The following is a 25,939-nucleotide window of genomic DNA, read 5'->3' as shown; positions in this document are numbered from 1 at the left end:
TATGGTGTGGAAAAGATTAGCTTCTTAGACCCTAGCAACACAAAGAGAAATAAGTTTATGTGTGTAGTTGTAACTGATAAGGCACAAAATAAAAATTAATATATTTTACTAATTTTCAGTGGACACCAGACTTGTAAATCACTGAGTGATAAACTTGTTAAAGTTCTTTAACAACATAGAGGATGCATTCTCACATATGGGAAGAATTCCACCTACAATTCCGTGCATCTTTAAATTCTTTTAAAAGTGTGCCCTGGGATCAATTTTGGAAAGATTAAATATTTCAAAGTCAGGACTTTGACACCTAGTACTATGCATGACCAAAGTTTCAATTTGAGAGACTAGAAGAGAACTTATGGAATACAGGATGCTCCAATATAAGGTCAAATCTTTGTCACAATGACATCATAATAGCCGAGTATACAGTGAAGAAATAGGTCTTCAGAAAAAAGCCTACTTTAGGGAGAGGTTATCTTAGACTGAATTTCTGCCTTTTTTTTTTTTTTTTTCTCCTCCATTTTAAGAGAAAATCTTCTACTGAGCTGTATGATCTCAGTAAGGTCTGAGAAATGTAAGGACTACTTTGGTCCAAGACAAGATGTGATACCATGTCCTCCTTGCCCCTGAGAACAAGTCTTGTTGGGTTTTTCCTGACTTCTATGTTCGACACAATCTTTCCTTGATGTGAACATGTCATCAAAGATGTATGGAACAATACTTGGTCAATATTATGTATTGTGTTAGTTCTAACTAAACAATAACCTCCAGTTCTAGCTTGAGTAATACTAGGTAGTTCTAGCATGAGTAATCATCAGTTTCAAGGTTTCCTTTTTGACATGAGTTGGTGTCTAAATTGATCTAAATTTCTTCCTATGTTCTGCTCACACAGGAGCAGAATGATTATGATTATTCTCCCAAATACAATTAAACCGCGGAGTTAAAGAGGATGAAGAGCAAAAAATGGGAGAACAGCAGCCCTGAGGATATTGATATTTGTTTCTAACAGATGGTATGAGCTGCCACAGTCTGAGAGGGGGTGGGGCCATGACACAGCGCAGACAGGTCCAGAGACAAGGTAGAGGTGCAAATGGAATACTTTATTGTGGTGTGTCGGGGTTTTATGGGTTCAGGCGGGGAAAGGGCTGGAACATGGGGTGGAGCATGAGACAGACAAATGGGGGAGCAAATCGGGGGAGGGACGCAGGCAAAGGGGGAGGAACGTGGGAGGAATCGGGGAAGGAAAGGGCGAATGGTAACTGTCTCCTCTCTGCAGCTTCTCCAGCCTATCAGAGAGGGGAGTGGGGAAGCAGGGAGCAGGCAAGGCTCATGGCAAGCCCAGGCATGCCCAGGCTGTGCACTGTGTAGTGTGGGTACAATGCGATACACAAATCCGAAACCACATAATAGCGGGAAAGTCCATAAAATAAAGTCCTGTCAATTGCTGTATGTCTTTCTCCATGCCTGGAACCATTTCCATCCTGAATCTTGCTCCTTCACAATGGGCATAGAGTTTAATACTGAAAAACATAATGCTTTGCTCTCTCATTTTTTGCAGTGCTTCCAAATGCTTTGCCCTTCATCACACCATTGCTTAAAAACATTTAAGTCCTCCTTCTCTTTCACGTAGCTCCCTCTGGCAGAATAAGAGTGGCTGAAGTGGCAAGGAAATAACCTACATGCACTTTAAGGAACCCCATAAGTCTTCCAGAGTAAAATGGAAGACATACAAAGGAGAATGAGGCTGTCAAAATAAATTATAATCAGTCCAAACTGTATATAAAGTTGATAGCAGATTTTTAAACATACTGCTAACATTTAATGAGAGTTGTGACAGCATGTGGGGGTTTTGTTATTGCAGAGCAACTGCACATTCATGTTGATGCCTCACCTGGACTTGCCCTAAAGTTTTGGATGTTACCATCAAAGCTGGAGTCTTTGACGTCTTGAACTTTTGAAGCAAGCATAGGTATAAGATGTGTGACAGAGGGCAAAACCCAGCCTCTAAAGCCCTGTGTACTGGGGAGCCATGTGCATATTTAGTTTAGGAAACTCCTCTTTGCCTAAGGTGCCATCAGAAATGGTGCCTGACTTGGTCTGGTTCTCAGAAAGTCATACAGAATGGTCCTTCAAATGCCTAATTTCTGTCTGCAGAACACCCCTCCACAGCTAAGGGTTCAGACAGAGATTTAAGAGAAAGGGTTGTTGGAGAACTAAGCTCTTATATAGCACATGGCTGCTCTTCTTCTCCAGAAGAAACATTTGGGACCACGTCGAGCAGAAGTCATTAAATAACAACGAACATCAGACCGTGGGGCTGCAAGGCGGGCTGTACCAGAGGAGTCTGGAGCTGCCCTGTGCCAGTCACAGCTGTTTTCAAACTGCTGGCAGTGGACAAAACCTGCCCGTCACCCACCCCATGTCCACCAAAACTTTGTACCCTGTTTTGGTTTAGTGTTCTACAACCCATCCAGTAAGGACAAGGACCCTGGCTGTCTTCCTGGTTTTGTGTTTTGTGGAGGTCAAGGATAGTGTTTTGTTGAGGATGTGTGTGTGTGTGATGGTCCCTACAGCTGGAGAGGAAAGGGTAGAGTTGAAGGCTGCTTGCTGAAATCGTCCTTAAACTTCTGTTTAACAAGGTAAAGTTTTGTGTGTGTTGTACATCTTTTTATGTTTCTGAGCATTCACAGTGAATTCTTACATTTTGTGTAGTTTTACCTGTCTTAAAAAATGATGTTTAACGCCATAAGACAAATCTGATTCCTCTCATAAAATTTTTATTTTCTTTTTAATTATTTGTGTTTGAAGACAAGAGTGTATTTGTTTGGATTTAAATTACAAGATGTCTTAAGGGTTTTTCTTCTCCATAAGACTTCGATTAATTTGACTTTCTCAGTACAGAGGTTCTCACGAGGTATCTTTTCAGCAGCTATCCTGGAGCTCTATGGTTTATGAAATGAAAAATTAAACATGTGCATGTATTTCAGCAAATAAATCAATCAAGTTATGGTGCACTTTTGGTTCCCAAACATTGTTTTATTTATTTTCCTGTTAAACTGAAGGCAAACAGATGCCAATCTTTATAGGTCTTGAATATCTAAAGATATCAGAGTTGTGTTCCAACTGTGATTATTTCTGCAGGCAAGGTTTCTTTGCAGAAAAAGCTTCTGGAAAGAGCAAATATTTACTGGTGCATTTCAGAGAATGATTATGAAAAATAATTTTGGTAGAATGCATTCTGTAAAAACAGCTGAGCCAAGGAACTTTGCACTCCTTGGTTGTCATGATACTGTTGGCACCTGTTACAGAGGCAGAATATATGGATTAGTGCCTGTTGTATATGCTTGTGTTGGTGTGCAGACCACAGAGAAGCTTGCTCAAGCACCTGCATTCCAATGCCAAACAATACGTTGTGCTTGAAAATCCTTAGGAGCTGCAGAAATCCTACTGGAAAAGGATTAGCCTATTAGAAAGCCTATTCGCTAAGTAAATAACCCCTAAGTCAATGATTCTTAAAATACAAAGATGTTTAACAGCAAAATAAAATTAAAAAAAGATAGAAAATTATATGTGGTATTGTTATTATTACAACATATTACAATGTGTTCACTTTCTTGTGTGAGTAAAACTGTTTTGTCTTACACTAGGCATGGAATTGGAGGTGCTAAATGGAGCTCAGTATCTGAGTTTGAAGTCAGTTCTTCCAGAGAAAGAAAAATCTTTCCCATCCCAGGAAGCATCAAGGGACTGCAAAGAATATCAACCAGATAGATCTGCTGCCATTATTCTTAAAATGCTCTCAGAGTAAAAGCTGTGACTGAAGAGCTGTGTCTGCGGAAGGCTGCATACAGATTGTGTTGCTTAGTCCTTTGGGGCTACTGAGAACTGATAAAGCTGCCCTTCCTTGAGCCTGGGCAGGCACTACGGCTTGGGATCAGGAAATTATAAATGGAAACTCAATGCAGAAGTTGATTTCAATCAGATGTCTTGCATTTACCCTTTGTGTAACTTCTGTAGTCCATAATTGTCAATGAATGTCATAGAAAGGAGGACACAAATCTGAAGATTAATCTAATACACAAACCAAACAGAAGTGAGAGGAGTTCCTTTTGGCATTACCAAAAAACTAAATCCAGCAGCACTTCAATATGGGTTGAATGGAAAAAAAGGAAGTCTCATGGTTAAATATTTTATTCTAAAATGAGTATTTTAGAATTATTGTCAGATAAACACCCCTAAATTTAGCAAAAAGTTCTTTTTAAAAAATAAACTAACTTATTTTGCTCTTCAGCTTTATAACTGAGTCATGGTTAGCTTAGATTAAAAATAAGTGACCGCACATAAACATTAAAAAGGAATTTGAAAGGCACCCACTCTACTAAAGAATGTTATGTTCCAGAGCAAAGAGTTTTCCTTCATTTATTTTATACATTATAGCCTTATCAAGTTACTGATTGGTGAAGTAAACTTTCCTCTAGGGACTGCAGATGCTGTAATATGGTAATGATACAAAGAAAAGCTATAGTTAACTGTGGCAGGGGTCCTCTAAGAAGTGAATAAGTATCCTCTGACATAATAAACAGCAAGAGTTTTAAATGAGTCATTACAGTTTATGAAGTCAATGACAATTCCTTGAACAAATGCATTACTATAGAATTGTCTGTGACAATGATTAGAGATTATCTGGAAAATATCATCTGCTGCAGTAGAAATACCATGGACTTTTAAACCTTAACCTCCTCAAATGCACAAAACTATTTCCATGTCCACCCTCCTTATAAGAAAAAGCACATACCAATCTAAAAGAGGATCCCACAGACTAGAAGAATCAAAGGAATCAAGTATTTTGCTACTAGCACTCCCATATCATGTTTTGAAGGCCTGCTCTCAGAGAGGGGGAGTTGACCATGCTGGACGTTGACCTCTCAGGGATGGATGGGTTTCTGCGTTTTGAGAAGCTGAGGACTGGTCATGTGGCTTCCCTGAGCTCAGAGGTACAATCTTTGTACTTGGTCTAGGAGTACATTGCAGGCATTACAACCCGATGTCACTTACCACAAAGTAGCCTACACCACTCCATACAACTCTCATTGTAGGTGGAGAGTGAGAGGTGAGAACTTAAATCCTGGGCTGTCTACAAGCAAACTCTTCAATTTTTAAAGTGTTCCTTCTTGGAGGCTTCCAGAAACCCACTGCATTGGTGCCATGGTTTGAGATCCCCAAAATCCAATTCCCTAGTCCAAGCCCCCTCCCACATCTCAACCTGGTGTGAGATGGGTTTCCAGGCACCACACAAGACTCAAAATGGGGGAAAGGGAATATATATTACAATGACTGTACAAATAAATAGTATAATACATCATATACAATCTTAACTATTTCTACCATGACATAAAAGTATTTACAATGGATCAAATCTCCCCTCCAAATAAAAGTCCAGGAGGGAAGAAGGACAGATCCTTTCTGCTTTCAGAGCAGCATTCTCTTCAGAGTAGCAGTCTATCTCTCTCTCTTCCACGCAGCAGCTGTAGCTGGATCTCTGCCAGTACACACGAGGGGGTATCCAAGCCCTCTTGGCCACTCATCTCCAAGCGAGGGTCTTCTCTTACATAGGCTGTGTACACTGGGACAAGGGTCACTTCACTATGTCATACCACGAAGTACAGGGGTCTTCGTGACGGTCCCTATCTTCAGGGGATTCAAGTTCCCTACAGAGCTTCTGTGCTCTGTCTCAAGGCAGCAGGGGGGCCAAGGTCACCCCCTCCGCATTCCTCTTCTGAGCTTTTTAGCTCCTTCCTGCAGTGCTGTAGCACTCCAAGACTGAAAGTCCATCTTCCTCCTCTCTCTAGGAGGGGTCTCCAAGGAGTTTGGGGTCTTTTGGTTCAGTTCTTACCCCAAAAACTCTGCCTGTAGAGCTTAGGTCTGCTCTCTCTGCTGCTGGTTTTCTTTCTCTTCAGACAACTCCGTGTCCTCCTTGGCTGCGTGCTGTTTGCTGCTCCTTATCTCTTCTGGCTCTCTGCCACCGCTCTCTGGACGCTGCTCCTGCTGCTTCTTACAGTGGAGAAAACTTCTTTAGCTTTCTAGCTACAGGTACTTAGCCCAGCTTTACATTGTTCCAAGTCCCTGCAGCCCCCAGCCAGAGCCCCCCAGGGGGGCTCCTGCCCTTTCTCCTCGTGGCCTTACAACATGGCTAGTTCTTCAACAACAACTACAACTACCTTCTTTTTCATTCTGCTTGTGATGTGTTTATATTTTGCAGAAGTGCTCATTGGGTAAAACCTCAAAACTTCAAGGGTCACCATCCCCTGGAGTTTTACCATTTTATAACTTCAGGGGGAAAACTGTTTCCCCCCACCACAATTGGAAATCTAAAAAATCCGTAATTAAATTGTCAGTGGAGAGGATAATACATATGGCAGTTCTTCCAGCTGTACTGTTCAAATTTCAAGCTCTTCGGTTTTAAAAGAAGACAGATAGAAAAGACTGAAGAAAGAAGTCGGCTCCAGGCATCCCCTCATCCAGTTCCCTGCTCAGAGCAGAATCAGAATGGGTTTCTCAGAGCTGTGTCAGGTTTTGAGTATCTTCAGGGATGGAGACTCCACAACCTCTCTGGGCAACCTGTTTGAGTGTTTGTTCATCTTCAAAATAAAAGGTTTTTTCTTATGTTTAAATGGAATTTCCCGTATTTCAGTTTTTGCTTATTTCTTCTTTTCCATTTACTAGACACCACTGGGTGTCTGTTGTCTTTAAACCCTTCCATTAGTTATATGGCTTTTTAAAAAACAGTTATCTAAGTTCTTTCAAAAAATATCTAGAGACTCAGTTTCTTCTTATGTAGAACAGAATGTGATTTTTCTTGTTTTTTTTGAACTGATGAACCAAGAATATTAAAGCTGAGTGATCATTTTATTATTAAAGAAATGGCAACAGAAACAAGAAAATATGAACATGAAAACTTATCTGCATGAAAGATTTTCAACCATTATTCTTGGTCCTTGGCATATTTAAGCCCAATGCCATATTGCTATAAGGCCCGTAATGGACCTTTTATTTCCCCTTACAGATGTAGCACAGGGTACTTCACATTACACTCCCTTTAAATTCTGAACATGAAAACATAAGCCTTCAGCTAGGACAATTGCTCCTATAATGGTTCAATTTCAATTGTTTTATATTAACCTTTCATTATTGCAGACTGCAGCTTCTTGGTCACGGAGTTGACAAAAATGAAAGTGTGTTTTCAGCAAATTTAATTTGTTGTGGCTTTTTTCTGTGTTACTTCCACATAGTCGTTTTCTAAACTCAAAGAGAAGAAATAGATCTTAAGCTAAGCCAAAATACATTTCAGTAAATAGGTACTATAATTATCTGAACATTTATGCTGCTTTTAATTCTGGGGTGGAGTTAATTTTCTTCACAGTGGTTAGTATGGATCTATAATTGATATTTGTGCTGAAGACAGGGTTGACAATATAGAAATGTTTCTGTTACTGATGTGCAGTGTTTGCACAGTGTCAAGGCCTTTTCTGCTTCTCACCCCACCCAACCAGTAAATGGGCTAGGGAAGCACAAGAAGTTGAGAGGGAACACAGCCAGGACAGCTGACCCCAGCTTAACAAGGGAGATTCCATACTATATGATGTCATGCCAGTGTATAAAGCTGAGGAAAGGAGGAGAAAGGGGTACATTTGGAGTTACGGTGTGTTTGTCTTCACAAATGACCAATACCTATGATGGAGCCCTGCTTTCCTGGACGTGGCTGTACACCTGCTTGCAGATGAGAAATGGGGATTTAATGCCTTGTTTTGCTTTGCTTGCTTGTGCAGATTCTGCTTTACCTATTAAACTCTTTATCTCAACCCCTGTGTTTTCTTGCTTTTACCCTTTCAATTCTCTCCCCCACCCTAATGCAGAGGGAGTAAGTGAGGGGCTGTGGGGGGCTTAGTGGCTACCTGGGGTTAAACCACAACACTAGTTTTTTAAAATATGAAATAAAAGTCCCAAATCTTAAATGTGTTTCAAAAGAACTACTTAAAACATATTCACTAACATACTTTTTTAGATATGAATGAACTTTAAAAGCTGCTTGCAACACTTTTCCTGCTTTGCCTTTGGTAGGTGAAAGCTTAATGAGGATCAGCCACTATGAATTTGGTGTGACTCATGAGAGCTAATCAAGACCAAACTAGATTTGGATATTGAGTACACAGAAGAAACTGCTTATATACTATCCACAGCCCAAATTGTGTTCACCAGATTTAGTAACTGGTTAGTTTTATATAATTTAAATAAGCTAACAGGAAATGTATGGCCAGAGCAATAAGGGAGATAGTCATGTAAGCATAAGTTATGAAGTAAATTAATAATATTTAACTAAAAATTATTAGGGTAAATTTATATGCCCATGTAAAAAAGATGCATGTAAACTGGTAAAAACTCAATTCAAAGTTCATGATATGTTTTAAAAAAATAAAATCCTACAGTCACCTAAATCTGTCTTTTTTCTCAACTCAATAGTTTTAGAAGGTGTATATTTAAACTAGGATCTCCCCTGCTCTGGTTTTCTAGGTTATGGTTGTCTCAAAAACCTGTAGCAGTTCAGATAGTGCCTGATGAAAAGAAAATAATGTTTTAATTATGTCACTCAGAAACAGTGTAGACTCCTTTTTTTCCCTTACCACTGTCAGACAGGAAACTTCATAATCTAACAGATTTCTATAAAAATTCTCTGAAATATTTTTCTCAATTGCAGTTATTTTTTCCACACTTATGACATGTAAAGACTGTCACAGAGACATTATTGTAATAATATCTTCCTGTTCTCCTCCTAATTTTAGCAGTAGGATCAGTCTGTGTAGGATGAAGCCTTTTATTTCCCAGTTACAAGGTTGAACCTATGTCTTTACTCACAGTGGGAACCAGATATAATTAAAATACGTAAAGATGACTATTTAGCATGTCAACTTACTTTTCTTATATGTGAGGAACACTTTAAATATTATCATAACATCTGAGGATTACTTAGAAATACTTATTCCAGAAGAAGACGTAATGCTGAGCTCAAATATAATCATCCTCCATATTGGCCCAACACTGCTGTTCCAAAAAGAGAGATGCAAACTGAGATGAAAGTTTAAACAGAAAAGAAAGAAAATGGATAAAAAAATAGCGTTGCTAAAAGCTGAAATCTTGAATTGATGTATTTACAACATCGAACACTACTGGGCTGTTTGTATTATTTTTGATGCACAGCATATTGCATCTAAATATGAATTCCAAGCAGTGCCCATAGATGGACCATGTTTTATTCTAATAGTTACCTAGATGTAGGCCCTAAGGAAAGAGCAGAATCCTGTGCAATGCAACATAACAAAAAGAGCCCTAGTCATGGTCATTCTAGACTTCTGTATGCCCCTAGGGATGTGAGACATAATACATTGTGACAAATTGCAATTATAAAGGTAGAATTAAGTCCTGTTAGTCAGAAAGTAAAAACAGAATAGTAGTAAGAATTTTTGGAGCCTTTTCTGTAAAGATTCACTGTATTTCACATTCCTGGCTTTTCTCAGTGGCTTGGAGAGTTCTTTAAGGAAAAACCTCAGAAATATCACAACAAACTATTTAGCACAACTCTATGACAGCCTCTGAATATCAGAGCTGAATCCTGTAGCTTTCAACCAAAATTCTGAGCAGTTTTTGCAGGGAAATACTCCCTTTGAGTTTCATGTATTTTTGAGACTTAAAATGTTCTGTGTTTGATTATGAGGCTAAATCATGTTGCTCTTTTAATGCAAGAAACTAAAAATAATGTACTGCCCTTTTCCTGAAGATATTAGTGGTTTTCAATCAGCTGAGCAGGCGATGACACCCTGCAATACTGCACAGAGAGACTTTTGTTGCTTCGTTGACTGATTCGTGTCAACATGGTAATGTGAAAATGAAACAAGGCCAGTCATTTTGCAAGGGGCAGCTGTATGTGTACATTCAATCCACAGCTCAATCTAGCTTCAATTTCCGTGGGAGTACATGTTATGTGGAAGCTAAGCATGCAGTGTCTGTACATTAAGGACTGTTTACTCTTGGTAAGAGTAAGCATCTATAAAGAGCAGAAAAAAACTCTTTGCCAAAAGTTTTATGAAATAACAGCATTATCTGCAATAAACACAGGCTAGTAAGTGTAGGATTTTCAATTTGTTAATTTTTTTTTTATAAAAGGAAGACATGTTTTTGAGTCTAAGTTAATGGAAAATCAACATTATTTTTCTGTTTGTGTGCTAAAATTTTTTTTAGAAATAGGTCTTAGACTTCTAAGTGTGTTGGCCTCAGACAAAAACAGCTACTCCACTGTTTCAGTGTTTGGTTTTGTTTTATTTCCCCCTCCTTGTATCTGTCATTTTAGGTATGTAGAAAACACTTCTTTTAATTCATAATACTTTTCATGCTATCTGATTTTTAAAATTTCCTGTATTGTGAACATTTTCAAGACTGTTAGATGCATGGAAAATGTTTTCTTGTTTACTGTAGTGTTACCTGGGGTCTGTAGCTTCTCTATAAAGGTCTAAAAATTCAGTTTGAAATTAAATTTTAAAAGACTGAAGTGATAAAAATAGGCAAGAAGTAATTCTTGATAAGCATCAAGACTAAGCCATCAAAAACTAATGGACAAATAAAAAATGGATGCAAAATTAGCAAGTCACCAAAACCTCTTGCTAGATTTGTTTTTTCAAAGGCAATGTCAAACTAGTAATATAATGCTTCAAACACCAGCTCATTTAATCTCACAGAATATTAGAAATCAATCTCTTGAATTTGTTCAAGGCAGAAAGAAAGACAATGGAGAAATGATTTCAAGTCATCTTTTACCCTTTTTATTATGAGATTCAAATGAATCCAATTCCAGTATTTGAGCTGAGCAACTGATTCATAACCCTCCCGTTCATACCACGCAGCTCAGTTTTCTGTCAAACTGCAGCGCCTGCGGATGTAAATATTTCCAATAGTCAGAAGTCTTGGCCTGTAGATACAATGATAATACATAGTAATATTGTTGGAATTTACTTCTAAATTTTCCAGCACATCTATTAACTTAAACAGATGTAGTGAGGTATGTTCCATCTTGCTCTTCAATGTACCTACTTCTTTGTTTCATGGGATAATCTCATCTGAAGTATAAGGACATGAACTAAGTAAAGTCTTTCTTCCAATTGTATTCCTTCCATATCTTTTAAACTGAGAAAGAAATATGCCAGATAGGAGGGGGAAAAAAAAGAAAAAAAAAGCATGACATATTTATCTGAATTTCAAGAATCGTTTTGACACAGCCAGGAGATAAGTCAGCGTTGTTATGCTTTCTTTGATATTGGTGACAGTGTCACAGAAGATCAGCAAGAAAATCCCACGTGAGATTCCAAAGCTGACTAATGAAAATACTTCAAATGATATTTTAATACTGTCTTTATGTGGCAAATTGATTTCCCAGGTAAACTGGGTTTTTCCTAGTTTCTTACAAAAAAGTTTGCCTTTTGCATTACTAACAGCCAGTTCCAGGTTTATAATTGCTTTTATTTAATCTTTCATCACTTACTTCTCCTGACCATGCTGAATAAAACTTGGCTCAGTATCATACATCTGGTTCTCTCTTCATCAGCTCCAGGGTGTGAGTGTGTGGGAATATTTAAGGTTTCAGAAGTTATTCATGTTCTGCAGAAATAGAAAACAAACAAACAAGCAAAGAAAGAAGTAGCTCCCAAAATTAAGTGCTCTTTCCCCACCATACATGGCCCTTAATGAATAAACTTTTTCAGTATTCATTTCTCTGGGGAAATGTGGGCCAGATTTGGGTTAGAGTCTGACTTTCTAAAACTCTGGATGGTTGGCCTGTTTTAGACAGACTTAAAAACCAAAACACTCTCTCACATATATTGTGCTTTTATATTTTTTGTATTATCATTATTATTCTTTAGACATGACTGTTAAATTTCTACAAATCATACCTAATGATTTGGTAAGTAAATAATTTTTGTAGACTCTTAAAATGAGCAGAGCACATTTCTCAGCTGAAATCCTGATGTTTCCTCCATGTGGATTTGATTTCAGATCAGAGCCACATAATTCAAGGAAAATAAATTCATTTGGGAAATGGTCAGGGAGTTTTATATCTTGGGAAGTTACAATCCTGTAAAAATAAAATCAGTAGAACCAGTCCTTAGATGAGGTCTCTCATAATGGTTTCCTGACTTAGAATCTCTCAGTTAATGAAATTCTGCTGAATTACTAAATACAAAGTCTGGATGTGTTGCAAAGCAACCCAAGGAAGCCACTGTATCATTTAAAAAATAGGTGCTGAAAAAAAATCCCTCTAAATTTACTTAGTAAAAGTGAAGGTAACTAAGAATATTAATAAACTTTATGCTAACTCTAATTTCATAAAAGCAGATCTCTCTCATTTTTCTTTTCTCTATTTACTTGTTTTTCTTGGTGTAGAACTGAGTTCAGTTAAATTAGTCATAGAGAAAGACTATTTCCATGCTTGGGTAGCTGCATATGGGTATTCACATTTGGGATATGGCTGGACGATATTTTTCAGTACCACATGTAATTCATCCAAATAAAACTATTTCTGGTATTCCCCAGTAAACTATCCTGTAATCCTATGGACAAGGTCCCAGGTTATGCTGAGATGATTCAACATAAAATATTGCATGATTTGCTCTTACTGTCTATTTTTAGAAACAGGTAGCCGAAAAATGTAAGATATTTATCTTTATTGGAGAAGTAACACATTCTCTGTAAAAACAAAACATCAGATAGGGAAGAATAGAGGAGGAAAAATGAATGAAAATTACTGCAGAAATGAACAATTGTGTAGGACTTTATGAGTTTCTCTGAATGTGCTTGAATACTTATTTGAGACATGTTGACTCAGAAAATGGTGATGCATGCATCTCCTGACTTGTAAACTCTATTCTGTAGACTAAAAGGCTTAATCATTAACCAGATAGAGTTATTTTGAAGTTACTATTCTCACCTGGCCACACTTAAGGAGCAGTCTATGCTGTCCATTGAATTTACAAAAGGTTAGCTCAATGCCTTCAGATGTACTAATTATACTAAAAAACCTCATGAATCTCTGAAATCTGAAAACTCTATGGGCTTTTTTGGGGGTTGCAGGGTTTGGTTTTGTTTTGTTCTTTTCTTAAGTGGGAAGTGGAGTTTAGGGATACAGTATTTCAATCTGCAAAGATTTGCTATTACAGGAGAAAAAAGTCATTTTACTAACCTGCTGAATTGAAACACATGGATTTCTAGAAGGTTATTTTATCTTGCTCATTAACCATGAACTTTTATTGTCTGTTTAAAAATCTATGGAATGATTTTATTGTGAATGCCTTGGGTTTCTTAAAAAGCTGAGCATATGAAACAGATATAGCTGGGGCTTTTTCAGTTCCATTGAAGAAAGTATGCAAGCTCTTATGAATTAACCCTTGATTCCATGCAGTGGAAGAGTTTTTCATGAGTTCTGCTTAGTCAAAGCATGCTGTTAAGAAAGACAGTCTTGTATCAAACATTCTGTTGAAGAATTTTGAGTGCCCAGATACCATAAACTTCACCTTTTACAGCTCCCAACAGCCATAGCTATGTTGAAGATATACATTCTCCTGTAACTAGGCACTAATTATTCACAGAAAAACTCAAATTAGGAAAGTCATAGAATTTCTCATTAAATCCTGACCTATGAAAAAAAAAAAAAGAATGCTGTGTGAAGTGTTAAGCTCACACCAGTCAATGTAATGGTCTCAACTCTATGGACCAAGAAAGCAAGATTAAAACCAACTGCAGAGCCATGGTTCCTCCCTGAAGAGGAATCTACCTGGCTTGCTCTCTGGGGATATTGTACCACATATAGATAGTGTTGTGGTCTGCAGCTGGCTCACGGGACCCTTCAGTCTGAACCCTCTGATGCGTGGCTCTCACCTCTGCAGTGCCCTTGAGGGCCATTGAAGCATGCAGAGTTTTAAAAAATGTTTTAAACAAAGTTTTCTTAACATTCTAAACAACCTAATATTGGGATTAAACACCTTTTATTTAGTCACTTTTCTAGCTCTGTGAAACATTTCAAGATCTTAAACTCTGCTTCAAAAGACTGTCTTTCACAGGGGTTTGTGTCCCGGTTCCTCCTATACTGACACTTATGGAAGCTGCAGGAAGGGACAGGTAGGTTTGAACTTTTTATTTCTCTTGAGGAGAAAGTATGCTCAGTTTTGCTAAGCTTGGCATGGCATTACAAATCTTGCTCTGTGCACCTCTAAATCCTTCTTGGCACAGATGTCCTCTGAGAGGCATCCGATGAGAAGTGTTTGGGATTTTTTTTGGCTGCCTGCAAAGCAATAAAAGTACCATTTCAATGTAGGATATATTTTGGGCTCATATATTTCACAGAATGTGAAATGTACTTAGTTGCCATTAAATTTAAATGGAGTGGCATCAGTCCTTACTGGTGTCAAGCTCTAATGCTTAAGAACAGCAAAAAACAGAGCATATGTTGATTTTGAGTATGCTTTATCTAATAGAGCTACATTTCAGTATTCGGCTATAAAAAAAAAAAAAAGCAGCAGAAGACTGACCACCTATTGCTACACAATGCAACCTCATGTCCCTATGACTAAGTAACCTGGCCACCTGTGATGTACTCACTGTTCTGTCTTGTATCTACTCCAAGACTTAGACTGATGCCCAGCACAGTGGGGTGGGCATGTGATGGTGTGGCTGATGTTTCAGGTTAACTGAACTTAAGTGTTGGGAACTTCATGCACAGGAGGCACAGGCTTTAATGATGGCAGAATAAAACACAGAGGTCAGACCTGTGGTAGTTAACTTGTTCTGATAATGATGATGTTGGCATTACAAATACCCTGGTCAGGCACATTTTATCTGGAGTGAAACCATGTGGCTGGAATGTATTGAAAGCCCTTTTGAGTAAGCACTGTTTATTTTGAACTTGGCTAGTGAAAGGGTAGTAAACTTAGGACTCAAAAGTGTTACAAACCGTGATGAAGAATGAGAAACTGAAATCAGTGGTGGAGAATGACTGTTAACTTGGATATAAAAAACTTTGTGACAACATGTGACGCCATTGCTTTACGGCATTTTTAGCACACAGTAGAAGAGAGAACTCTCTAAGATTTTACCTAATAAAAATGATATGAAGGTATTCCACCATTCTTCTTATTATTTATTTCTTTTTATACTTGTAATATTTCAGGTGCTTTCCAAACAGAAAAGCTGCAGGCCCTGCCCCAAGGAGCTTACAATCTAAAGGTGGACAAGGAGAGAGACGTGGAGGGGGTCTACAGAGCAGTCAAGAGGCCAAGATGGAAATTAATGAATCAAATATGGTTTGAACGCATTGCTGCAAAGCTATACAAACTATTTTCCAATTACAGCTCATATTTTCCACTTTGGTTCAACTATATCTGCCATGACACAAACAGATATGCAGGAAGAAAGCTTTCAATATGTGAGCTCAGAGAGAGTAGCACAAGTGTAAAGTAGAGCTGGAAAACTCACCTAAAAGTATTGAGATGAGAGGGATTTGCCTGGATTTTCAAAATTCAGTTCAGCATCAGGACAGTTTAGATCCAGAACGATATGGCTTTGGATCAGTTCCTATGAGGTGGAAGTAACATGTGATGGATTTAATCTGAAATGTAAATGTACACTATGGATCCGGAGTTTTCTTAATACAGGCTAATATGAACTACAAAATCTATCATGGCAGGGCTAGGGAAGTTAAGTTATGTGGTATATTCAGGGAGGAAAAGAATGAGAGTTCGAGGGTGGTCATTCTTAAGCCAGTTGAAAAATTACATTTTTAATAATGTAGGACACCAGTCAACAATTAAAAAGAAACAGACTGTTTAATTTAAAAAATACTGGTTTTGACTAAGACAATAACTCACTCATCAGTTATTAAAAATACTATCAGGTTTTCTTTATACATTTAGGTATTTTTTATAAAACATCCAATCAGGTTCCCCTAAATTCTGAAATTGTCAAAGAACCTCTCTTAAGGCTTGCCTTTTAAAACTTCTCAAAAAATTGCCATATTTTTCCAGGTACTCAGGGGATCATTGTATGCTTGCTTAGTCCTGAAGTATCTTTCTCTTAGCAAATGCAAGTGTATTGTAAAGGCAAAAGCTAATAAGCAGCTGAATATTAAAGTGCATAGGTTGTTCATGTTAGGAAAAATTAATCATTGAAGAAGCAATAACTGTGGTGATTACGGATTCCTGTGGAGTAATCCATCATCAGTTTTTAGCAAACCACAGATATTTTTTTCCTACAAGAAACACTTTTCACAGTCTTCAAACCCTGCAAATGCATTTCTAGCAATGGTATCAGGACAGTGATACTCCTGTTGCTGTGAGGGAGAAGCTGTAATTAAATAATCAAATAGACCAATCTTTCATAATTTACAGGTATTCATGTTCCTTCAATAAATAAAAGAATATAATTTATCTTTTGATTCTGTATAGCTTTTGAAAATAATTAAATTTCTAGCAATTTAAATAAATGATTCTAATAGCTTGACATGAATTGTGCTGACAGGAGCCACGTATGATTGTTATGATGCCCAGAATATTTTAAGAACCTACAAAGTTAAATAAAGGCTTACAAGTCTCTTAAGCTACTTTTTATTTGCATAGAAAAATATTTATCATAGGAGTCAACTATCATATGAGAGAAATTGCATTTGTTGTAATTGAAAAAGATAGCTAAAAAGTTTCTGTGGGTTATTGCAACAGTACAAGAATACAAGATGCTTCCATTTATTAAAAAATGTAAAACAAATCGTGAAAGCTAAAGCAGGCTACAAAACAGAAGGTCCTCATATTATCTTTCTTTTGACTATTATGTTACAAGATCAAGTGCCACAGTTGAGTACTATAAAGTGTAATTCTGCATTTGCTAATATAATTCTTAAAACATTCCCCCCTCCCCAAAAGCACTATGCAAAATATATATATTTGTAAATGCTTCCTCCTGTAAGCATCACAACCTTGTTATCACATAGTCACCCTGAATAATTGTTTCCTGTTTTCCAGCAGAGTCAATGCTAATATCTAATGCCTTGTCCAGCTGATCCTGCGGTGTGGCAGGTTCTGAGTTCTGTAACTCCATTTTCTCTGTTTCTAAAATACAAATACTTCCCTCTTCCTGTGAATCCAAAGAGTTGCTGTTATTTTGTGAATCAGCTAACACACATTTTTTGTCAGGATTTTGGATATTTAATTCACAGTTCATGGTCAACTCTCCCTGTTCCAGTTCATCAGTTTTCTCACATTGTTCTTCTGCCTGTTGACGGGAAACCTCTTCAGAAACAGTGTATATTTTATTTGTACTCTGCTCCACAGAGTTTGTTTTTGATCGTCTGTGAAACAACCCAAAATTTTTTATGTCTGTTACAAAATTCACACGCTTTTGTTTCTCCTGAGTGGACTCTGACACCATCATTGCTGAGCCATTGCTTACATTATGCCCTTCAGAGGCAATATTGGCTGATCGTGGGTGAATCATCGTTGTTATGTCAAAAAGGCTGAAGGGTTTTTTCTTTCCTTTCTTGTTTCCTTCACTCTCACTGTTTTCTTCATTTTCTGACAGAGAGGCAGCGTCTTTGTTCATCTTTGCAGTCTGCAAATTAGACAGCTTGCTTCCTTTCAACAAACCCAGGACTTCAAAGCGAAAGCTGGAAATATCTTGTTTTAACTCCTAAAAATTAGGAAGAAAGATGAAACATCAGAGCATGAAAGCTAATTTGACTTTCCCTGTTGTAATTAAAAAAAATAAAATAGAGAGAAAAAAAGGTTTATGGCAGGGATTAGTAATAAACTTCACCATCTGGATAATACCTGTTGAAATTTTCAAGGTAGAAGAACTTGCTCTAGGAAGTTACTAGAGCTACCTGAACAACTCAGTATGAGAAATATGATTCACAGTCTTATAATATCTTACAAAAACACCTATAAACATAAAAATAAATGCCTACCTTAAAATTTTCTTCTGTCAATCCTTCTTCAGTTTTGGCATCTCTTATCATTGCTGCAACATACCTCTTAACCAGATTTCTCATAACTTCCTAAAAATATAAAGCATTGTGTTAGGTTTCTTGGTATTAGTTACTAAACTTACATTCATTGGCTCTGCTTGGGCTTTTTTGTGTTTTAGGAACATGACAAAAAATGTGTAAGTGTTAGATCTGTTTAGAAATTGGTTCTGCTTTTTCATGGAAAGTACTAATGTTTACTATCGTGAGAAGGGCTATATTGGGTTTGACCAAGGGTATGTCTCATGCCAGTAATGTGCAGCCTGACATTGAGCAGTTGCTGATGCCTCATGAGGAGATTAAGTCTAGTGTGGCTGTATAACGCTATTTCCAGATATTCTCTCTCTACCCTCCCGAGCTGTGAGATTCAGTGACTTTCTGAATCAGAAATGACAGTTCTAGGTTTAACTGGCTGTGACAGGTTTTCCTATGCATTTTGAACTCATGTAAACTTTCAGTATGCAGAAATCCTCTGCCAATTAATTCTACAGTATAGCTGGACTAAGATTCCATTTGGGTTTTATTTATTTTTAACCTGAACTCTGATAGTTACCACTGTTGCCTTCTACTTCTAAGAATCCTAGAAATTACTTAGGTCAGAAAAGATGCCTGGAGGCTGTCTGATTCAGCTCAGGGCCATGTCCAGTCAAATGCTGAATATCTCCAGGAGTGAAGAAGCTGCAGCCTCCCTGAACAATTTTTTCCAGTTCTTTACTCCCCTCACTGTGAGGATGTTTCTCCTTACCTTACAGAATTTCCCTTCCTGCAATTTATGCCCACTGACTCCTGTTCTTTTGCTGTGTACTTTGAAGAAAAATCTGGCTCATTCTCTCTAACCACCCACTATGTTATTTAAGACAGCAGTTATATTCCCCTTAACCAACTCCAGGCTGAAATCCAAGATTTTTTTTTTGTCAGTCCTCTAACCATCTTGGCGGCCCTTTGCTGGATTCCTTCCAGTCTGTTAGCATCTCTCTTGTAGTGTGGGGCCCAAACAGGACACATGGCTCCAGATAGAGTCCTACAAGTGTGGGCTGGAGAAGAATAATCACTTTCTTCAAAGGGCTGCCTACAGCCTTACTAACGCAGCACAGTACGTGTGTGGTATTCAGTTTGCGGATAAATGGCAAACAGCTGCTCTGTGTTCACCTTCCCCATAATTGTACAGATCCCTGTTTTACTTTGCACAGTTGTCTCTTTTTCAGGTTGGAAAAGTCCTAGTTTTTCTAGTTATTTCCCATATGGAATTCATTATTACCAAACTTACAGCCTACATGTTGTTTAACTTGCCGCCCTTTTAACACAACAAAATTCAAAATAAAGCTGAAAATTATTCATTGTGTTACAATAATCTCAAAAAAGCAGAAGCTGCAGAAGGAAGGATTAAGAAGAACTCATTACAGGGGATCCTGTAATAACCCCAAGCAGAGGGGTTATTAAGGGAAAAGAAATTGTTTATGGGGGACTAGAGCTGGAGAGATGAAGAGCAGGTTGGAGCACATCGGTGAGCTGCATATACGCTCCTGATGAATCCTGGCAGGGAGTTGGGGCTATGTGTTTGCTTTTTTTAAAGGCATTCCATGTTACAGTGGACAAAATACTGGTTAGCATGTTATTGCTCTAGAAAATACCCTTTTGCTCCTAAAAGAAGACAACCATACTTCTCAAAAGCTTTTTTTGAACACCAAAATTACTAAGCTCGTTTGCTAAGGTGAAATAAGTATGCATTTTGTGTTTTCTTTTATTTTTCTTTTCTGCTTTCCAATTAAATTCTTTCTTTATTTTTTTTTCTTTTTCCCTCATGAAAACATTCTAGAGGCATAGAAAAAAAGAATTGCCTAAAAGTAAACACAGGTTTGTACCTGGTATTGATGATGTCTTCTCAAATTGTCAGCTGCACGTCTCTGAAAACAGAAAAACCAAAAAACTATTAATCCCTGTCTGGAAGCAAAATACTTAGCCACAGCAAAACAGTAGGTCTGTGCATTATAAGGTATCTACCAAGCTGTGAGAAATGGTTCAAAGTCTTGAAAAATGACAGTGTTGGAGCAAAGCCTATTATTTGCTTTACAGAAAGGAGAATGCTGCTATCGGGAAGAGGATTTTCTACATTTTCATCAAAATGCTGTTATTCCAGCATTGTCATGGATGTGGTGGGCACCCAGGTCACTGCTTGCCAGAGTCTCTGATCCCAAGGTCTCCGATCTGAGATAGAAAGGGAACAATGGAATCATGTCACTCATTTGCACAGGCTGAAGAATATTTTACTGAATTGAGAAAAGTTTGATTTGTATCAAGTTATATTTTTCTTGGAGGTGCACGGCAAAAGAACAGAAGTCAATAGACATGAGTCGTAGGAAGGGAAATTCTGTATGGAAAATCATCAACACAGTGGGGTTAGTAAAACCATGATGTTAGCAAGACACTTGCTATGGCTCCTAATGTCTCATTTAAGATAAAGCTAACCAAAACCTGCACTGTAAACTATATCAAAGAGAAAATTCCTGCTTAGTTCTCTGTCAAAAGCACTTAGTCACAGAGAGGTGTATGGAAGAAAGAAATTCAGCTTTCAACATAGCTAGGTGTTGATAAGGAAGAAGGGTAAACGGGACAGTAAGTCTGAAGAGGAGCAGCAAAAAGAAATGTGGTCGGATGAAATAATGGTACAGGTTTCAAGCAGGTGTTGAATTAGATTATACTGACATATCTAGAGGCTGTCCAGGAGAAGACAGAGGGAGAAAAAAAGGCCTGAATTATTTTTTCCTTTAATTACTGTTGTCCTCACTTGCATACTGAGTCACACATCCCTGTCCTCTACCTTAATTATCCCTGACTGGTGAAAGAAAGATTTACAGCTTTAACTTGGGTTCTTATATCTGCTGCTGACAAGAAAAGAATGTATCTGACCACTGACTGTATTTCTACAAAACGGAACACTTACAACAGCTTAAAACAGGGCAAAAGGACATCCAAGAGACTTGTTAAAATTGACCTCGGTTGCATAATGAGGCAGACACAGTAAGTTATTTTGTCATCTTCTTTTATTTGAAAGAAGTGATTACCAATTTCCCTGTACTTGGAGTCAGTTTACACTTCAAGGTTGATTTCTTGTTTGCAATTAATTTGAGGGATGCAGTGGCTGTGTGGTTGGGCTTGGCAAAAAATAATAGGGGGAAAATCATTATTTCCTAATCAGTCTGAACAACCAGGGGAGGGCTTTATACACAAGCATCTTGTCTTCAGTATTTTTCCAGATCATGCTTCCGTATCTATACCTCATCCAAAGAGAAGATGGAAACTCCTTGTGTTTAAAAGGGTGGAGGATTGCGTTAGTCTGCCCACCACTGGGGCCAGAGGGGGCAAGGCAGCCATGGGAAGGCTGATATCCTCCCAACACGCAGCTGTAGCCGTTTTTTAGAAAAAAAAACCCAACTCATTTTTTGCAGTTGACCACACGATGGAGATATTTCATTCCTGCTGAGAGAGCACTAAGGGAGTCGGTGGCTAAGAGAGCTCTCAACAACAAATCTGACTCACAGATAAAGGGAAAAACACTTCAAGGTGTAATTGAAACACACTTCACGTAAAATTAATAACTCATAAATAAAACAAATGCTGATTCTTGTCTGGCAGAATACTTTCTGCCACTGCTGTCTGCTCTGCTTGGATTACAGCCAAATGTGAAATAAATGTATAGGTTTAATTCTGTACCTATAACAAGAAATACCTTGTTTATCTTCTTTTTGCAACCACTTTGGAAACTCCCTGAAACAGTGGCTGTGGCTTTTGCACTCAATGCAATGCCAACAAATGCAATTTAGGATGACTATCTAAAAAGATTTATTTTTCCTTACCACTGAGAAGCTGAAAGAAAATTGATTTCATTTTATGTTTTCATATAAAGCCACATCCTGCACATGAAATTATGCATACAAGCAACTCATCAGTTATTACCCCATCAGTTTTCTATCTCCTGTTTAAATGTTTGGATTCAGTCTCCAGTTCATAATCATCTTTTGATTTCTTTTGAAAGCAGAATGAATCTTTGCCCAAACACATCTGAAAATCAAGCTATTCACTATAAATAAAATGTCACTAACACTCATATTGTCCTCATTCAGTTCTCAGTCTGCTTTCCTCTACCCAGTTATAGTCTAATTTGTGGTTCAAAATTCGTTTTGAGTAATCATTGTGCTATCTGCCTGAAGAAGTTGAAAACTATGGCCAACAAAGGGATGAAAGTTAAATTTGACTAAAAATAGCAATAAGGGAGAAACACTCTTCTAATGACAAATGTGGAATGAGATAATGAAATTGAAGGGGATACTGTTGACACTTTCCAAAAGGGGGCACTAATGTCCTTTAGGAAGCTTTAACAGTAGTTCTGCTAGTAGTGATACTTATTTTGGTCTTCCTATTCATGCCATTCCTAGTAATTTGCATTGTTTGGAAGAAAAATCTCTTTAGCAGTAAAAATTTGATAATGTTGAATTACTTCCTTTGAAGTGTTTCATAAAGCAGAAATTCAAATTTAATGTCTGCATTTGACCTCAAACTACTTAGTAATAAAGATCCAGAAAATGTTTGATAATTACTGAGTACTAGTTAGTAATAAAGGTCCAAAAAACTATTGTCTGAAATCATGGGATATATTCCTCATCTTGAACAGAAGCATCGCATAAAAAGGATTAGAATTTATCTCTGTTGACAAAGAGGCTTCTCCATGAGATGGTCCTTGGCTATACAACAAACACTACAGATTACCAATTTCCATGCCAGGTGGAAGGTATTTCTTTGCTCAACTTTCCATAATATACATTACAGAGAAAATAGAAAATGCTTATATTCACTTAGAAGTTGCATCATTTTCCACTGGGATAACAAAGAACGGGAGAAGGGAAAAGGAGATTTTCTCTGACAAATGATAATAAAATCATGCAGGATACTTGGAAAATGGCATAAAAATCTGGATAGCTAGAAAAGAGGTAACAGTTTATCTAAACACCAGATGCACAAAAAATATATTTACTGAAGATATCCCTGACAATCCTTTCCGTTTTCTCCTCTTAAATACCTAAAAAAAGGTAAAACACTTTTTGGTAACTGATCAGGCATAAAGGAGAATGTAATTTGAGGAAAACAGTAAAATTTATTCCAGTGGGATTAGAGTTTCTTTTCCTATTTATATTCTTTTTTGAAATAGCATTGGATTTCAGATGGCCAACAGGAGTAGCCTTGACAAACCCAAAGTCTTGTACAGTCAGGAAACGTCAGCATAACCAATAGAGTTATATTACTAATCTGATTTTTCCAAAGGTGAGCTGACAAAATTAACAGAGCTGATATTTTTATAGATATATACATATATACAGATATATATATAAAGAGCAGCACACACTTTTATTTCAGAGTTTTAAGTGTAGGAGATAACTAAAGAGAATGCTAAAGAGATAGCTAAAGAGAATGCTGCATACCTGGGATATGTCAAAATGACAGAACATAAAAATATGCTGAACTCTGAATGGTAGAAGAGCTCTGTCTGATTCATAGCAGAACTGAAATCCTAGTAAATCACATGTAAGCATCCTGGCTTTCCTTCAGATGTAACTGTGGCTAGAGAAGCTGCCATCAGCATGGCTGTGCACTGTGTTGCTTTGGAGAAAAAAACTCTCCCTTGAAAAACCTCCCCTTGACTTCACCACCCACTGCTTCACATGTCCTAGAGCAACAAAGGACGAAAGAATCACAGAACTGACATCCAAGGAGAAGCAAATTAATCAGCTTTCTTCAGAGCCACCTCGCAAGCCTACAGACCCTGTTCTTTCCCATGATAGTTTTGTTATAAACAGCAATGTAGATGGTCCTCCCAAGCAACCACATCATACTTATTTTTACTGACATTTCTCTTCTTCCTATGAGCCAGATAAATCCTTCCACTAGCATGTGTGCTGCAAACTATCCTGATCTTGAACCCTTTCTTTACATGTTCTGTCTGCATATACTGAACTCTCAGGTTTACACATATAAAAATTTTACAGTGGATTGTTGAGACATGCAATACATCCTTGATTCAGTCCTAGCTTGTGATTCCTGACTTTTTGGTACTAAGGTTTCTTGTGCAGAGATCATGCATGATGCTTGCCAGCTGCATTCTATTACCTGTTTTGCATCCTCTAGGACTGATTCACCCTTTGGATGCATGCTATTGCTTTTTCTACTGGAAAACACCATAGTATGTCACCATGGATTAGCGCTTCCTGATAGGAAAGTTAACATTTAGAGATTTCAGGACAAAACATTTTGACATCTGAGTTCTTCCTTACAGACAACATGGCATCTATATATCCATACAGCTAATATAAGAAAATCGGTTTATAGTGGTTTTGTTTGTTTTTTTTTTTTTTTCCAGTATTGGTTGTAGGGAAGGAATTGGAGTTTATAATGCAGGACTCAGTGAAAAGGAGTGGGTCCCAACAAAGCTTATCTTGTAGCTCTGAGGCCAAAGTTATTACAGGGGAGATTCCAGTGAGCCAGAATCAGAGAGCTGTCACCTGGAATCCTTGAACAAAAGGCAAAGAAAACTCTTCATTTACTTTTGGTCCAAAGTGCATAGAGGATCTAAATTTAATTTGTGATGTAGCTTGTTGGGACAATTGAAAAAGATCTAGGAAAACAAAGCTGAACTGTGGGTGATGGAAATAAGTTTTTCAAAATCAGAAAGCACTGCATTCCCCCAGGACAAACTATGAGAACACCGCAGTGCGTCCATTTGTTCTCTGATGACTTCACCTCTTGGGGAACATCCAGTTAACAGCATCTGGTTTGCATCTATCTAATGTGGAAATCAGAGTGCACAGTGCATACCCACATCTTACTCCATTTTGGAGCTTGGGTGCACAACTGGGCCTGGAAATTGCAAAATGTTCCAAATTGAGATAGCCCTAATGGGGCTTCTGTCATGCTGAGAAGATAGCTGAAGAACTTTGTAGTTTTATGAGATGCCCATATGGTGGACTGAATCTGCCTGGTAAGCCACAGCCACTTACTTTTTCCAGACAGCTGGAAGTCTAGTTGCCATGATGGTTCTGCTGGTGAGCTCTTTGCTTCAGAGGCGTTTCAGCTCTATGTCCAACTAAGTACCTATTCTGCAGGGGAAACTAGTGATGGATATGGCCCTACTGTTTCATATGCTTTGGGAATTCACTTTCATCAAACCATTTTTTAAAAAACTTTACAGAAATTAACTAAGAATGTCGCTCAAACAGTTTAGTAATTAGTGATTCACATTCAAATCATAAGGAAGCCAGGTTCAGCTCCTTCTCTTGTGTTCTCTCAAGACAGCACCTTAACTCCTGCAGGCTCTTAAAGATCTCGAGATGGAAATCTCTCCTGCCAGAGCTGTTATGCTTGGGGTAAATAATTAAATATCCACTGGAGAATAGAAGTGAACCTGGGTCTCCCTTAGCCCAAGCTATTTGCTTTACATGGCACCTGCTCCTTCTTTCTTCAAACAGAAATTCCATCCTGAAGCTTAAAAGTCTTTTCTGACAAAAGCTTCTTTAAAACTGGATTTTATTAATGAAAAAGCTTGGAGGTTACAGATTTTCTAATCTTTCTTCATTAAAAAACCTGAAAATTCTATTTGAAAAAATTCTCAAGCAGCTCTGTGAATAGACTGCCTGCCCCTTGACTCTTTGCTGCACCAATTTTCCCAAATCTAAGATGTGGATTTCTAGAAGGTGGTATTTATGTATTCTAGCAGGAGGTAGCTGTAGGAAGCAGGACGTGATATTTCTGAATCCCCTTTCTCATCATGCCATTCAACATAGGGCTGGGAGC

The 25,939-nt window shown here is 37.8% G+C and overlaps 1 protein-coding gene across 3 annotated transcripts in view; it reads right to left on the bottom strand.

Annotated features, from left to right (window-relative positions):
• Nucleotides 1-15,216: 15,216 nt before the first annotated feature.
• The window catches only part of TRPC4 (transient receptor potential cation channel subfamily C member 4), a 134,318-nt gene continuing 123,595 nt past the window's right edge, over nucleotides 15,217-25,939 (bottom strand). For all 3 annotated transcript variants that reach the window (XM_064645848.1, XM_064645849.1, XM_064645850.1), the window contains 3 exons: nucleotides 19,963-20,004; nucleotides 18,044-18,133; nucleotides 15,217-17,766 (listed from right to left, as the gene is read on the bottom strand). In XM_064645848.1, coding sequence (XP_064501918.1) covers nucleotides 17,050-17,766; nucleotides 18,044-18,133; nucleotides 19,963-20,004 — 849 coding nt within the window. In that variant the 3' untranslated portion in view covers nucleotides 15,217-17,049. The remainder of the gene's footprint in view (nucleotides 17,767-18,043; nucleotides 18,134-19,962; nucleotides 20,005-25,939) is intronic.

The sequence above is a fragment of the Pseudopipra pipra genome, chromosome 2, assembly GCF_036250125.1.
Source record: "Pseudopipra pipra isolate bDixPip1 chromosome 2, bDixPip1.hap1, whole genome shotgun sequence".
Taxonomy (NCBI): Eukaryota; Metazoa; Chordata; class Aves; order Passeriformes; family Pipridae; genus Pseudopipra; species Pseudopipra pipra.
This window is presented reverse-complemented; position numbering and strand designations above follow the sequence as displayed.